Source organism: Pantherophis guttatus, chromosome 1 (assembly GCF_059756535.1).
Source record: "Pantherophis guttatus breed Tessera chromosome 1, ASM5975653v1, whole genome shotgun sequence".
Taxonomy (NCBI): domain Eukaryota; kingdom Metazoa; phylum Chordata; class Lepidosauria; order Squamata; family Colubridae; genus Pantherophis; species Pantherophis guttatus.
This window is the reverse complement of record NC_142063.1, coordinates 186,667,414-186,684,856: the sequence shown is the minus strand read 5'-3', so window position 1 is coordinate 186,684,856 and position 17,443 is coordinate 186,667,414. Positions and strand designations below refer to the sequence as shown.

The 17,443-nt window shown below is 36.3% G+C and overlaps 1 protein-coding gene across 2 annotated transcripts in view; it reads right to left on the bottom strand.

Annotated features, from left to right (window-relative positions):
• Window positions 1–17,443, bottom strand: part of COL4A2 (collagen type IV alpha 2 chain) — a 217,187-nt gene that overhangs the window by 57,113 nt on the left and 142,631 nt on the right. For both annotated transcript variants that reach the window (XM_034426847.3, XM_034426846.3), the window contains exons 14-19: window positions 14,767–14,811; window positions 9,433–9,495; window positions 7,668–7,712; window positions 7,091–7,144; window positions 5,213–5,279; window positions 4,972–5,076 (exon numbers count right to left, since the gene is read on the bottom strand). In XM_034426847.3, the coding sequence (XP_034282738.2) occupies window positions 4,972–5,076; window positions 5,213–5,279; window positions 7,091–7,144; window positions 7,668–7,712; window positions 9,433–9,495; window positions 14,767–14,811 (379 nt within the window). The remainder of the gene's footprint in view (window positions 1–4,971; window positions 5,077–5,212; window positions 5,280–7,090; window positions 7,145–7,667; window positions 7,713–9,432; window positions 9,496–14,766; window positions 14,812–17,443) is intronic.

Below are 17,443 nucleotides of genomic sequence, written 5' to 3'. Positions count from 1 at the left end.
GTCCTTCCTTCCATTTTCATATTTGTCCTTTTTGTCCCTCAGTTCGTCAGAGAGTTCTTTCTGCACCATGATGGTTTTATCTGGGGTCTCTTATTCTCTGGATTATTGTGTTTGATTGTGCTTTTATAATTTCATTTTTCAGAATTTCTGAGCATTTTGACTTGTTTTTCCCTTTAGGATTTCTATTCATGGAATCTTTCCTAATCTCTGTTTTAAGCTTGTTGAACTCAACTTTCTTAAAGTCTAAAACCCTAGTTCATTTGATTACTTGTGTCTGCATAATGTTGACTTCTAGTATGATATGGTCACTCTTCCCCTTCTACAACTTCTACCCCTTCTATCATTTCATCCCTACTAATAAGAATTAAGTCCAGTATAGATTACCTTCTAGTTCTCTCCTCTACCTTTTGGATGACAAAGTTGTCAGCTACTCGCATCAGGAACCTATTTAATCTCTCACTAGTTGCAGTTTGTCTCTCAGTTATCAGGATGTGTTCCATCCCACCAACTTTCAATAACAGCAACAATATTGTACCTGTCTTCAAAAGTTCATCTTGTTTGTTCCTCATACTTTGAGTATTAGTGTATAGGCATCTCATTCCTTTTTGACTGACCTTGCATTTGCTTCCCTTATCTCCTGTTTTATACCTGAGTTCGCCTTTCTTCTCATCACTCCCAATCATTGTCTGATTGACTGACTTGAAGTTTATGCTTGGGGCTAGGCCCTAAAGATGGTTTCCATTTCTTTCCCATTTTAGTTTAAAGCCCTTCAGATAAACTGAATCAATTGTTTTCTAAACACGTGTCCCAGTTCTTGTGAGGCTTAGTCGATCCCCTGTCAAAAGCCCTTCCTGTAGGTAATGTAAACCATGGTCTAGGAATCCAAAATTCTCTCAAAAGCACCATCCCTTGAGCTGTGATTTACTTCAGCTACTTCTAGTAGCTAAATCATGAGCCATGATTCCTAGACCATTGCCTACATCCCTCATTAGATGGTGACCTTCTATCGGAAGTACAGAAGACCACCACCTGTGCTCCTACCTCTTTGGCTTTCCAGCCTAATTGCTCATAGTTCTTTGATATTAATTTCAAGTTTTTAATTTAATTTAATTTAATTTAATTTAATTTAATTTAATTTAATTTAATTTAATTTAATTTAATTTAATTATTTAATTTAATTTAATTTAATTTAATTTAATTTAATTTAATTTATCATATTTCTATGCCGCCCAACTCCCAAGGGACTCTGGGCAGCTTACAACAAAATAATACAAACAATGAACATAAAATTAAAAAAAAATTATAAAAGCATTTTAAAAACATTAAAAACACATGCACACCATCCATGGCCGGATCTCGCAAGATTGAACAGCGAGATCAACAGCCTCAGGCTTGCCGGAAAAGCCAGGTCTTCACCGCTTTCCGGAAGGCCAATAGGGTGGGAGTAGTCCGGACCTCAGGATGTAACTGGTTCCAGAGAGCTGGGGCAGCCACAGAGAAGGCCCTCCCCCGCGGGCCTGCCAGCCGGCATTGTTTAGCTGACGGGACCCAGAGGAGACCAACTCTGGGATTTTGTTGCATCATTCCTCCCAAATCAATGGAGAAAAGGATAATAATCAGTGAGCTTGATTATTTTGGTAAGCTTGTCACATCTTTGATCTTTGCATCTGGGAGACAACATCCTAGCCTTGAAGGTTAAATTCTTCTACAAATGACCGATTCTGTTCCTTTAAGAAATGAGTCTCCTATCACCAACACATGCCTTTTTTCTTCACGGTCCTTTTTTTTTTTTTTTTTTAACTTCATGGTTTTGTACATTGTAAGAAGTTTGTCAATCAGCTGAATGTCATTTGGTGTTCTGTAGATGCCAAGAAAATTATCTCTGAAATTCTTGAATTATTTCCTCTGGCCCCACTAACAGATCTGTGAAGCACTTGCCATTTATGAAATATCTGATCTGTGTACAACAAAAATGCTTTCCTTAATTTTGGCATCAGTTATTTTGAAAACATCTATCTCAAATAACAAAAATCTTCATCTTCCTTGTTATTGCTTTCACAAAATTTTTCATCAGTCTGAGTTTTATGTAAAATGGAAACAAAAATATATTTGTCGGGTCAACAAGTGATTCGTATATCACATTTTTCTGTCCTGGAACCAAATTCTTTTAGAATGACCACTTCTTTTTAAAGTAATGTGACTCCCTTGCACAACTGTCCTATTTGTATATGTAACAACGGTACTTGGTATATCCGAGCTGCATTTCAAGCAGCAGAGCCACTACTTTTGGATCTCCGTAGATATTCCAGTTGTACTGGATGTGCTTCAGTAACAGTTCATGTTTTTGTACAGTATGCATGTGCGCAACATAGTGAACAGGCAATGAGGGATATAAATTGCCATTGTGTAATAAGATAGCCTTGAGGCTTAACACTGATGAATCAATAAAGAGACACCACTCTAGTGGGTCATCCTTGCAATCCAAAGTTGGGAACAAACTGTCAATGTCAGTATAGAAAACGAGGCCATCAACCTGTGCTAAAAAAATTGTTAAATAATCTTGGTGGCTTTAAAAGACAGAAATTTTCTTACCTGTTGATATCAAACACCATCCTTGCAGTCTTGAACTCAGTAGTTCTGCTTTTGATTCTGACAAACCTAAGTCCCTGATCAGGTCCTTTAACTCTGACTGTGTAATGAGATGTGACTCACCAGACATACACAGTTCAAAATCTGGATCATTGTCACTGTCCATGCCTGGCTGGTGCACTGCAGCATCTTTGTCTGTTTCATCTAAGTTCCATTTCTCTGGTGGCTTCAGTACTGAAAGATTGTTGTCATGTGACACTGGTCTCATGGCTGAAGGCAGATTGGAATATTTAATTTATTTCATATTTTTAGCAGAGAAACCAGCAACATTACTCACACAGAAGTAGTTGTCACAGGATCATTCTGTTCTCACCATATGATTGGAACAGCAAATCGCATTGACTTCCGAGTTCCCTTGAGCCAAGTTCTAAGATCATTTTGTACAACAAAGGTGAGGAACCCAGGCTTCATCCTGGTCATCAATCTTACAACCAAAATACAGTTCCTACGCTTTCTTAACAAGCCTAGTCAGGGTGGATCTTTGAGGTTTGTTGTGGGATGTATCATGGCTGTTCCGACATTGGTGAGATATTTCTCCTGTCACCAATCATCTTATAACAAGTTTATAACTGGTTTACTTGTTATGTAAATTACATGTACATAGATAGTGCTATGCCTTGAAACAATTACATCAAAATTAATGGAAACTGATACCAACAAAATGAATAGCATCTGTGCATGCGAACTGCTTTAATAGCCTTTCCAGGCAGCATCCAGCCAGCCTAACATGCCTACGCAGATGCAGCATCCAGCCAGCCTAGCATGTCTATACCAGTTTCACAAATATTATGCAATATGTCCTGGACATGCATGAGCTACACAAAGCATCTTATAATGCAAGCGAAAATAATTAAACTGAAAATATACATACAAAATCACAAAAACAGAAGTTTTCTATAAAATGGTACATGATAGATTAAGGTTTAGCAGCCAAAAATTTATAAGATACACACAAAAGTCTTCAGGAAGCAAAATTTTGTTGTCCAGTGATACCAGTAGAGATTTCTACAGTATCTAAGGCACCAATCAACCAAACAATGTCTCCATACCACTCAGTGTTATCACTGTTCTCGGTTTGCCTTCAGAAGTTGTGGGTGCTCCATCACTGGAGGCTTTTAAAAAGAGACTGGACAGTCATTTATCTGAAATGGTATAGGATCTTCTGCTTGAGCAGGCAGTTGGACTAGAAGACCTCCAAGATCCCTTCCAACTCTGTTATTCTGTTAGTGTTGCTAAAAGTTGTTTAAAAAATCAGATACACATAAAAGTCTTTAAATATTTGAAGTGAAGTACTTATATTAAATATACCCTTTACAGATATCTTTATAACTGAGTTCTGTTAGAAGTGCAAATTCAATGGCAATGACCTTTTAGTACCTGATGAACTTTAGACAACAAAGAGTAGCAGGAGATAAGGGATTTATTCCCCTTCTTCATCTGTCTGCTTCTTGTCTAAGAGATTGCTAAACTGAGGCCATTTCCTTCCACTTTTGTTTCCAGATGACCCATGACATGGCAGAAGCCGACCATGTCAGTCAAGGGAACAAGCCAGAGGCCAGAGGGGGGTCAGATGACCAGGAGGCGGCAGAGTCTGACCATGCCAGGCACAGAGGTGAGCCAGTGACCAAAGGGGGGCACCAAGCGGGCCGGTGATGGTGGAGGCGAATTGATCCAGGCAAGTGAGCAAATCAGGGACCATGGGGGTGGGGGAGGGGCAGATGTGCCACACAGCAATGAAGGTGAACTGAGCTGTGTGAGTACAGGCACATGTGTGAGTGACCAGAGAGGGCTGATGGACAGAGCAATGAACAGAATGATGGACACTGAGGTCCCAGAAAGCACATAGTTGCTGACTCGCCTTCTTACAGGATATTGCTAGTTAAACATTAGGCTTCAACTATCTTTTAAAAATATTTCTTGTAAATAAATCTTCTTTCATTATAGTTATAAAACTAATAATTGCTCAAGTTGGATTCCCTTTTTTCCCCCCATTTTATGGATGATGAAGATGATGGTAGAATCGCAGTACTGAAAAGAGCTACAATTGCATGCTTACTGGGTTATTGCCAAGACTTTTGATTTCTCTAATTAATCTTTATCTTCAAAGCAACACAGTCCACATACAATCTATTCAAAGCAGTAAAAAAGAAGCATTTGTTATGAAAATGTGCCTGGATTGTATAAACAGCTGCAGAGATCCAAGGAAATCAGCCAAGCCACATTAGCACTTATAATGACATTACGAGGAAAAGTTCAATTGTTATAGACTGGATAAAAATGAATATATTTCTCCAGAATCAATGCACTATATCAGAAAATTACCATCAAATGATGCACCTTCTGCACCAGGTGGGCCAGGACTGCCTTTGGTTCCTCTCTCTCCCTTGGGGCCTGGAATGCCATCCATTCCCCGGTCACCAGGTACACCTGGAAAACCCCCAAATTTAGTTTAAACTTCAGCTATATAAGGATAACTCCAGATTATCTCACATTAATATATTTAACACTTTCCCAAAAAACTGCTAAGCCACATAGCAATATTCAAAAGGAATAAAAGCAGCACCTTTTATAAGTGTGGGTTGTTGTGCGTGACCTGGTGGCCCTCGAATTCCTTTATCTCCAGGTTCTCCCTATAGAAATACAAATTTAGTTAAGCTAATTTAGTACATACTTGAAAATCAACTAATTTCATTACGAATGAGAAAATAAGGCATGAAGAACCTTCACTTTTCCACAGACCCAATAATTTCCATAATACTGCATTTTATTCTTATCAGTTACTATAATATTTCTTCATTTTCTTCAAGAGCCTTGGTAGTACAGTGGTTTAATGCACCCTGTTATTAACACAGCTGCCTGCAATTTCTGCAGGTTCGAATCTTACCAGGCTCAAGGTTGACTCAGCCTTCCATCCTTTCTAAGGTAGGTTAAATGAGGACCCAGTTTGTGGGGGCAATAAGCTGACTTTGTATAAATATACAAAAGTATGAAGGCTATTGCTTAACGCATTGTAAGCCGCCCTGAGTCTCTGGAGAAGGGCGGCATATAAATCAAATTAAAAAAAATATTTTTTTTTTACTCTTCACACAGAGGCTAAAATATCCCCATAGTAAGTGAACAGTACTTATATTACAATAATACCATGATACATTGTTTTACTAGTTTCTTACCTTCACCCATCAATTTTCCCAATTTATTCTTGCTTGGCCATTCCAACATTATCCAAGTTTTAGACTTCAAAATCTTAGCTTATAAGTAGAGAGACACCAGCTACAATTGGTCATTGTTTAAGTCATACCATGCCCTTTCCTTAATAATAAATATGTAAGTTTTGCAAGCAAGGCCATAAAGGAGGAAATAGAAACCATAATCAAATTATGCGAAAATGCTGTCAGGCCTAGAAGCCATATCTTATGTTGGGCCTTCAAGCCTACCACATTTTCTACTGTGGAAAAATAGGAGGGGGAATTGTATGGAGTATGGGAGATATATAGTCAAAATAACATTCCTTTCTCAGAGAGTCAAGGATGCACTGCCCTGGCATCTGGAGTTGGGTGACTGGAAGGTATCTCCAGTTTGGTCAGTGTATGATTGGATCATGTGATGGACATATGGGTGCTGGGCAGGGACTTGAACTTTCACTTGGGTGGGGAAAACCGAGAAACTTTCAGATTCGGGTTTTCCCAAATGTGCCAATATGACATCCCTAATAAAATGGAGCGTTGAGGAATTTCGAGCCTCGGCATCTTCTTTCGTTGGGGGTGTTACTTGGAACCCTGATAAATGCTTGAAGAAAGGCTAAAAATAATAGTGAGAAAAAACAGGGGCATACATAATATTAAGCAAATCATATTTTATTTATTAAATGTATTGGCCACCCATCTTGCCACCGGGTAACTCTTATATCAGGTATTCTAGCATATTCATGTTTATATTTAATAAGCCTACATACCTAAAACACTTATACAGGGTCTGTTCAGACTGTTCAGACCAGGACATTTGGCATTTTGCCATATCTGATGCTGTTCAATTGATCTGACCTTGAATGATAATTGCTTAGTAACTCTCAGCAGACAAACATTCACACACCCAACTGAAAGCCACCATTGTCAGTAAGGGCAAAGATAAGTAGTAGAGATGTGGATAATCCTTTCTTGTGTGAGGACAATGGCTGGCATATTACAAGGAAGGAAGCATGGAGTGGGGTGATCATCCAAGGGGAAATCATAAAATGGCAAGCCTAGATTTTGTGAAAATGATGCTTGGGGCAATATTAAAAACAAACAAACTTCAGCTTGAAATGGATCAATTTATAAATAATGTATCTCAGTCAGTAAGGTTGCTGTATATGGAAACCAATTAACTATTGTTTTATATATTTCTTGTAACCTGCCTACAATGTAGTTATTTGAGGGTTTAACATACAATGAAGAATAATTACCGTCATCCCTTTCTGACCAGGAATGCCCTGGATTCCATAATTTCCTGGGAGACCCTGAAATGAAAATCAAAAAGAATAGCAAGATTTATTTTAACCAAACTCCACATGCCTGCTTCTGCTCCTTATTCTGCATTACAGCAGTGAGAGTGCTCAGAGCCAAAACTGAGTAGGGCCAGGTAGGTGGACTTGGTAAGATGATAGTTGGTCCGGGGAAATATACTACCCCATCTCTACTTTAAAATAATTGATGAAATTGGAAAGTAAGCTCAACATTTTATCGAACTTCATTCTTTTTTTGGGTGAGATCTACTATTTACTATGTGATCCCTCCTCCTTCTATTTGTTAGCTGCTTTTGTCATCTTTTTTGGGCATGCCTCCTCTGATACTAATCATTTTACTGATCTGCTGCTCATTTAGGGCTGGTCTTCCTTTTTCCCCCATCAGTTCTCTTGCTTTGTAAGAAGCATATCTCAGTGCACGGTGGCTATAAGGAGAAAGAGGCAATTTTCCTTTTAAAACGTCCTTAAGTTATCTTTCTTTCTAAAAAGCAACCTGATTCTGGGACTTCATACTTACCACATCTCCTTCAGCTCCTTTTAGGCCATTGATTCCTGGTAAACCCTATAAACATTAACAAACAGAACCATGTTATTAAATATTTATTATCAATTCCTTTAAAATACCAAGGAGCCTTGGTAGTACAGTGGTTTAAAGCACCCTGTTATTAACACAGCTGCCTGCAATTACTGCAGGTTCGAATCTTACCAGGCTCAAGGTTGACTCAGCCTTCCATCCTTTCTAAGGTAGGTAAATTGAGGACCCAGTTTGTGGGGGCAATAAGCTGACTTTGTATAAATATACAAAAGTATGAAGGCTATTGCTTAAAGCATTGTAAGCCGCCCTGAGTCTCTGGAGAAAGGCAGCATATAAATCAATTTTTTTTAAAAAATAGATTTTATTGAAATTAAACTTTATGAAGGCCCAATTTCATATATAATATGAAGAATGAAATGAAACTTTCCAATATTTCTTGGCTATCATCTGAATGCCTAGCTGTGGAGGCTACATTACATGTGAACAGACTAAATTCACCAAAAACATATCAATATGGTCCATCACTATCAAGTAAAAATACTGGAAATTCAATGGGTGCTTTGACAGAATTTTTGTACATACATCCTATGCACATTTATGTCTACATGAATATACAGTACTGGAGATCCAACTTTATTCTATTGTGAATTAAGCTAAATTATCCCAACTATGTTTTAAAAGAAAAGAACATTAAATAGGAATGGTTATATCAATGATACCTGCTTATTTTATCCTAACTACATTATGGGGGATACTGGATATATTTCAAATATTTATGAACCCCCCAAAAGTTAAAAGTGACCATCAGACTGATATTTTTGATGGCCATGACAATGAACAAAGGAGACTGAAATGACAGATGCCTTAGCTTTGAATGTGAATTCCACCTTTTACCACCAAACATCTGACACTGATTATAGAGTTTATACCCACAAATAAATAAACAAAACCAGAAGACACAATGGCAAATCATTCTATGGTTGCCAAGAAAACCTCACAGATATTTCCATTTAGTCACAAAGAGTCCAATAAAGACTATCTTGATTTTTCATTGTCTGCTCAACTTTCCAGTGTCTAGCTCCCACACTTTCATCTACCAGAAGCTTAAACATTCACTAAAATACTGTACATCTTGGCTAAAGCAACTGAACACTCTTTCACATGATGAAGATTACTGTGTGCCTCCAACAAAAATCTGGGCTACAAATGCTTCCTTTACCCAGGAAATTAAGTGGCTTGAATGAGATGCTTAGTACTAGAAAAGGAGAAATAGTCTAAGCTCCCTATCAGTTTCACTTGAGGATATTCCTTTCTGATGATAAATATGATTCTCAGAACTCTCAGAACAGACTCTCAGAACATGTGCAAAACAACAAGAAAATCCAACCAAAATATGAATAGGGTAAGTAAGTAGTCCTTACTTAGTGCTTGCTTCAGACTGCAACCCTTTGTAGTTATGATGCTGAAATTTTGTGACCAATGCCCAAATGGCATATCTCCCCCACTCTCTCATCGTGTATTTGCCACTACAATCAGTTAGTCAGTTAGTAAGCACTGTCCAATGTAAAATCCTAAGCAAAAACATAGTGACTGTTTCACTTAACAACCAAGTTGCCAGTCCCAATTGTGGTAGTTAGAAAAGGATCACCTGTACCAGAAACACCACTGAAAATGGTTTCATTTTCTTAGTATAGAAGGAAATAATTAGGTAGAACATAATTAATGCTTGGTTTTGTTATATATTTACTCTTTGTCCTGGAAAGCCAGTTATTCCTTCTTCTCCCTTTTCTGCTCCTTGTGCAGGAAAACCCTGTGGGAAAAAATATTTGCACAATTGTAGCATAATAATATGTAATTTAGCATACAATATTAACACTTCATGGAGAGGATCATAATAATAATACAGAGGATGCAGCCATGAACTAGTAGTAATAGTCCCTTTGCAGGACAGCAAGAAATATCTCTAAGCATGTCCCATAGGTGCTTTTTTCAAAAGGCAATTGAACTTTGTTGTTTTCCTTTGAAAACATTTAGCTTCTCATCCAAGAAGCTCCTTCAGTTCTAACTCTCTAAGCATGTGTTTTCCCATTCCCGTTCATCTATAATCCTGGTATATTGCTTCTACAAATGTCTCATCAAGTGGCAGTTTATAGACAACCTCAGAAGCTAAGAAGGAACACCCCTGACTATTATTTGGTCAAGGAATCACCTTGAGCTTTAGGTTTGAAGGGGCTCTTGAAAAACATCCAGAAGAAGGTAATGGCAAATGCTTCTGTAATATCAATCAATCAATCAATCAATCAATCAGAATACAGCTGGAAGGGACCTTGGAGGTCTTCAAGTCCAGTCCACTGCTCAAGCAGGAGGCCCTATGCAATTTCAGACAAGTGACTGTTCAGTCTCTTCTTAAAAACCTCCAGTGACGAAGCACCTACAATTTCTGAAGGCAAGCTGTTCCACTGGTTAATTGTCCTCAATGTTAGGAAGTTTCTCCTTAGTTCCAGGTTGCTTCTGTCCTTGATTAGTTTCTACCCTTTGTTTCTGGACAGAAACTAAAACTGTCACGGCAACTGAATAAATTAATAAAAAGCAAGCTTGAGCTGAGGGACTCTTGTTTTATCTACACTCAAGTATATGAAGGAAATGAGTTGTATTCTTTTCTAAGTACAGGTTGATATAGATAAAACAAAGGTGCAGACTTTCCATCACTTTAAGGGGTAGGCTTTGTGCTATCCTCCATAAAAGGGCAATGACAAGGTTCCAAAGTATTATGAGACAATTTATCTTTATGTTTTCATGCATTTATGACTTTTTAACTTTTTAATACATGCAAACATCACATAAAATTGAATACATTCAAAGCTGCTATAGTTTACTTTTCCCCAACATGAGGTAAAATGAGGACCCAGTTTGTGGGGGCAATAAGCTGACTTTGTATAAAAAAGAACACCACTTGGGGGGAGGGGGGCGAAAGCCCTACTAAGCAGGTATACAAAAGTATGAAGACTATTGCTTAACGCACTGTAAGCCGCCCTGAGTCTTTGGAGAAGGGTGGCATATAAATCGAACCAACCAACCAATCAATCAATCAATAAACAAACATACAGATGCTCCCCCTTATAGTGGCAAGAAAAAGACACTGCCATTTATTTGATCTCCAGTAGGTGGTGCTGGACAGATATTTTCAGAGATGATCATCTAATTCCAGTTATAATTGCAGGAAAAGTGACAGAAGACAACTAAAGAGGGAGTAGAAAAATAGTACCGAGGGGAAGAGAGACTTCTACACAGAAGCATCACCTCTTTTTGGAACAAACAAGTCAAGAAAGTGGGTTATTTACTATTCCAAAAATGGACAAAAATACAATATTTTGTTGTTTAATAGAGGGAGCATCAGTACCATAGCCACATCTCTTAAAGAAAAAAGATGCCTCCTTGTTAGGAAATTATTATTGCCCAACTGGTTGGTCAGACAATATATAAACCAACATTGTGTTTGTAGTTAAAAGTATTATGTAGCTTTAAAAACTGTGTTGCATCATCATGCATCCTGATTGGCTGAGGTCTGTAGCCAATGTACTTAAGGAAGGCTGAATTATGGTTTGTGTGGACACTACACCAATTTACCTGCTGATATGTTGTAACTCTATATTTGATCTCTCTGCATGATCATTGCTTGATCATGGCTATTTATTGCTTTCTAATATTTATTGACTATTTTTATATTGAACTTTGTTCCTGACTGAAACTAAAGAAGATCTATTTTATTGTATTTTTCTACAACTGGTAAGAAGACTTTATATTGGAATTATATCCCTGGACTGATCTTTATCTCACTTTATATGTGTATGACTTGGAATGTTTTTGGACTATGATTTTGCTTTTTCCTTAAAAGTAAAATACTATCAAAACCCAGTTTGTTTGTATGTTAACTGTTATTGTTCACAATCATTCTCAGTCGCTTTCGTATGTAAACTCAAAGGGTACTCTGCTCAATAATCCACAACAATGGTTGTGAGACAAGAATATCCTTAACACTCCTGGTTTCTTTGGGAAGAAAGTTGGAGGAGAAGGGATGGGAAGGGTGGGGAGAAAGTGGAAGAAAAACAGAGAGGAGGGGAAAAGGGATGGGAAAGGCAAGAGAGGAGGAGGGGAAGATTGTGAAGAACAGGTAGGAAATAAAATTGTCAGTGCGATAGAGAAAAGGCCAATCAGGCTGCAAGTAGACCAGAGGACCCCAAGTGTCCATCTTGCCATAGTTATGGAGAGGCAAAAGAAACACAAGCACCATTCTCTTCTCTCCCACACTTTATGGTTTATATGCAAAAATCTGCTTGAAATACACGTGTTTGTCCTTCACAATTACTTTTGCCCTAAGAAATGCAAATCAGAAGAATTTACAGTAAGATCAACCTTTCTGTATCTTTAGTAAAATAATTCCAGATCTCAGAAAATGAACACATTTCATTTTCACTTCTGAGAAGCAACTCAGTTAGAATTCTTTAGCTTTTCTGATGCACTCTTCTGTGGTTAATAAAATTAAATATAATAATAATAACAGGTAGCACAGTATATTATCAACAATTTTCTGCCAGCCCCCCATTCTTCTATAATTTGTATTTGCTTGTCATTTCTGTTCAGCAAACATTTCTTCTTTGTATGCTCACCCCAAGTATTGTTTTTGATTACTAAAGGTGCAGGATTAATAATAAAGTGTCTTGATTTTAATTAATAAATAATTTAATTAATGTAATTAATAATTAAAAATAAAGTAATTTTAACATAATAAAAATATTGTATTTGATTAAGATTATTAAATTATTATTAAATTAAACTATCAAATTAAATTATTAATAAATATTATTAATATTTAATAGTAAATACTAATTACTATTTTTAGAATAAATTAATTTGAATAAAATTATTTTATTTTAAAATATAATAATTATTAAATGTGAAATATAAAAATAAAGTAAAAATAAAAAAGTAATTTTAAAATAATTAAAAATAAAAAATTGAATTTATTTATAAAAATAAATTAAATTAAAAAAATAAAAATAAAGATTAATAATAAAGTGTCTTGATTTTTCATATAATAGTTTGTGTTCCAAGAAGGTTTTTTTTCTTCCCCCTTCTTCCATCTTTTCTCAAAGACAGCTGACATGGTTTTATCTGTCAGGTAGTTTGATCCAATGTGTGCCATGGCTGATGGTAGAACTGCATTTTGATTTCCCCAGTTCTTACCTAACACCTACCCTGTTGCAGAAAAAAGCCATCAATTAAAGCTTTCCCCCACCTGAGCAGAAATTAAACTTGGGATAATTAAGAGAACTGATAGGCTAGTTATGAAAAAGTATCACATTTGACTCAATCATCAAAAAGGAATTATTGAATGAAAGTAGATCCTCTCCATTTGGTTGCTGAGAGGGAGAAAGGAGTCGTGGTAATTGAGTGCCCCAATGGGGCAGAGAAGGTGAGACCCTTCTAATTATTCTGTAATTGTTGCTATCCAGTAGAAGATGCCATGGCTCTGAAGAGAGTAACAGAAGCCATGGTTGCTTAAAAACCTTTTAAAAATCACAATTAAATAAATTGATGCTACAATATTTCATTATTTTTAAAAAATCACCACAAATAGATGTAAAATAGGTTGAATGTACAATACAGAAATCATTAGATTGCAATAGGTTGACAGTTATGTCATTTCACTGCTCCATGAAACTTTTTAAAGAAATGGTGGTACTTTCACAGAAAGTCTCTAAGGTTGAAAGAATCTTGAGTTATTTAAAACAACATTTTTAGGTTAGACTGTACCATTTCCTTAATGATACTGCCCTATTTTATGCTGAATTAATTGAAATATCTATAAAGGAATACATCTTTACCCATTCAGGTCTATCCTGAATATGCAATAGATATTTTGCAATGTCTACTCCAAAAGAAGGAATGCTGATGTCAAGAGGAGCTAAAATGCCACGGATCCCAACATCTGCCATTATCTCCCTTAAATCTGAGCGGTTGTTTCACAAGGTGAGTGGATGTATTCCCTGTTACTCCAGAGGGAAGAGTCAGAATGAATGGGTTAAAATTATAAGGAAGGAATTTCAGGCAAGACATCCAGGACAACTTCTTGCCTAAAGTGGAACAGGCTGTTTTATTTCAAATTCAGTACCCCGCCTTCAGACAGAGACTGGATGACCATCTGTGAAAGATACTCCAGTAGATCATGTACTGAGTAGGCTGTATTAGATCTAAGGTTCCTTCTTTACTGTATGATTCCATTAAATATGAATTTGTCATTCTGCTAAGAAAACTTCAGTCCCTACCACAATCTGCTATTTACAAGAATTGCTGCTGAACCTCACTGAGGTGTACAAAGAAAATTACATGTGAAAATAATGAAGATGTGTTTAAAAATCTCACATATTCTAAAAAGGTAGAGGTCTAGAACAAAAGTACCAGACAGTAACCTCACCCAATTTATTTGCTTGCAGATGAGCAATTTGGGGCTGCACAAATCTGTATGACCACTAGAGGGTGATGAATATCTGTATTACCATTACTTTGCTACCAACTAATGGTTATCAAGATTTGTGCGTCTGTGTTTTTTGACTGATGATGACAGCCATTTCATAAATCTATTATCTCTTCCATAAAGCCATTTTGTACCACCATCCAGGACATGCTCTCCAATTTCAAAAAGAGTTTGTATCCAGTGTATTTTATTTGGGAAGCACTGATTTCTTTAGAGATGTTATGCATCTTTAAATATACTAAAAGAAGTTTCTACTAGGAAATAATAAAAAGAGAGTTATACAGGTTGTGAATTATAAATAGTATAAATTCTGAAATAAAACATTTCATATGGTCTGAGTTATAAATATATGTTAAATTCTGAAAGAAAAATATTGAATTCAAATAATACTTTCAATGTTATAGCTAAAATATTGCATTATCATATTATCAACCAAGCACCACTATTATTGAAAAAACAATGAATCCAGATATTACTCTTTTCTATGAAAATAGTGTAGGTGTTTCTCATCACAGAAATAACTGTGTTTCTTGTGGACTTACTTACTGGAAATCCAGGTTGTCCCATCATTCCTTTTCTTCCTTTCATACCCTAGTAATATAAAGCAACAATAATATTAAATAAGTATGTATATATCTCTTATTCTCTGCTAAATTTATAGCAACTAGAACACTTCAGTTTCAGTTATCTGTATGACAATTTTTGGTGATAAATCAAAATTCATCAGAAGGGCTGAAAAAAGAAACTTGAGGGAATAGCAGACTTAGCTTGAATTCTATTTTCTTTAATATAGAATCCAGTTCATAAAATTATGACATAATACTTTATTTGCAAATATAGTCTCTTGTGAGTCAAAATTTACTTCCCATATATTTCACGTGATTGTCACGTGATGTATTGCGACTTTTCTCCCCTTTGCTAAACCTGGCGTGAGCATCCGTGGACCACGCTTGATAGCCCTGCCCTAAGAAGTAAGCACAAAATGAAAGGCAAAAAAAAAAAAAAAAAGGCAGGAATAAAATAACATCATTCAAAATATTCCTTTGAAACCATCAAGAGTGTTTCACCTGTACGGGAACGGTTTCATCACATGATATAAAATTATTTTAAGGGGCAGTTTTCACAGGAGAACTTTTCCAACTTGAGATACAGATAAATTGCCCTGTAAAGTAAGGCCACCATTTGGATAACAGAAAGGCTGAAGTGTGCATATTTTATTCATTTTATATTAAATAACTTTTTTTCTAAATTTATATTAAATTTAGAAAAAAAGTGCTTAGATTTTTTGTATTCCCATGATATTTAAATCAACTTTATTCTTGACCTTTCCTAGAAAAATTAATATGGTGGCCTATGATTGGTAGGACTTGCACTATTAGTTAAAGTGCTGGTGTTTGCTTTTTTGATTCTTTCTTTTTTTGTACCTAGCATGAGATTTAAGTGAAAATGCAGTCCTAACTCAGAGATGCCAGGGAGTCTATGAAGAGTCAACAAATGCCTGGTTGGCTGATCCTAGATATTTACTGACAGAAATTTGCAGGAAAAATAACCCAATTGACAAAGGTATATGAACCAAGGAATAGAAAATAGCTAAAGGAAGGAAGAATTAGGTTACATCTGAAGCTCTGCCAGATGACAGATACAACTTAACACCATTAAGTTAGAATAGGTTAGATAGTCCATTGGGAACTAACATTTCAAACCCTTGCCCCTTGAGTGAGGCTCAACAGACAATACTGATAATATCCTAGTCATTTTTAAAAATTTAGGATTGGCACAAACACCAACGGTAGATGTCTACCTCATGTAAAATTAATCAAACATATGCACTATTGAGCTATTTGTACTGCAACACAATGTGCATATGAATGAATGCATGTAGATGTGATGGATTGTTCTGAAGAACTCAAAAATCTGTATGTTTAGTTCTGAGTGATGAACTGGAGTAATAAAGGAGTTATCTTAGGCCAACTTTAAATTCAGAATTTATGTGGAAAACAAAGAAGAGCAAGAAGGTGATTAGGAAAAAAATGGCGAATAATAAAACCGCAAGTTAGAAGATGAAGTTTGGGAGAAACCTATATACTTTTAAATTAGATTTTGTGAGATGTGGAGATGATTTAAAATTCACCAAGGTTGCAATAAAGGAAGGAATCAGCAGCATCACTGGGCCATCACACTGTTTCACTGATCTGATTCAAGAAGGTAAACCTTAAGTTCTCCTGTGGGGGGTTACAGGTAGTCCTTGACTTACAATCACAATTGAGCACTTTCTATTTTTTTTTTTTGCTAAGTGAGACATTTGTTAAGTGAGTTTTGCTGCATGTTGCAACCTTTCCTGCCACAGTTAAGTGAGTCACTGCAGTTGCTAAGTTAGTAACACAGTTGTTAAGTGAATCTGGCTTCCCCATTGTCTTTGCTTGTCAGAAAGTTGCAAAAGGTGAACACATGACCCCCCAGGACACTGCAACGGTCATAATATGAGTCAGTTGCCAAGTGTCTGAAATTTGATCACATGACCATGGGGAGACCCCAACTGTTGTAAGTGTGAAAAATATTCATAAGTCACTTTTTTCAGAGCCATTGTAACTTTGAATGGTCACTAAACGAACTGTCTTAAATCGAGGATTACCTGTTATTTCCCAATGCTGCCATAGACTGAAAAGATATTGTGATTATTTGATCACAAAAGAAGAAGACTGATTTTATGTATTGTAGGATAGTGGTGGTTCAGTACCAAGATGTCCATGGTGGGGGGAAGAAGGATGGGCAAAAGCTCTTATAAGGGTTAAAAATGTACAAAATGTAAAAAATCCATGACTTATATCTTACTATAAAATATTGGAATGGAAGCAGAGTTTGGCTCATTGGATGAAATATGATTTGATAATTTAAGACTCCAATTTGCTGTGGCTGCCTATAGTTGCAATATCTGCAATGTGCTGTACAAACCTGCTGTACAGACTTCTTTTATTTTTGTATTTAAGTTTTCTGTAATTTAAGAAGTGATTCACAGAAGAACACTGATCACCAACAATGAGTATCTCAGATACTCATGTTTATTTCCACACGGGCTTAAAATGTTCTTGTGAATATGAAAGTGGGTACAGATGGAAGACAAGGCCTTTCATTAGGTTGCTATTGATCCCCAGAGAAAAAGAAAAAAAAATATTACTGGCACAACTTGTGAGGAAAGCAGTTTGAGGGTAAAAAAGGTGGTAAA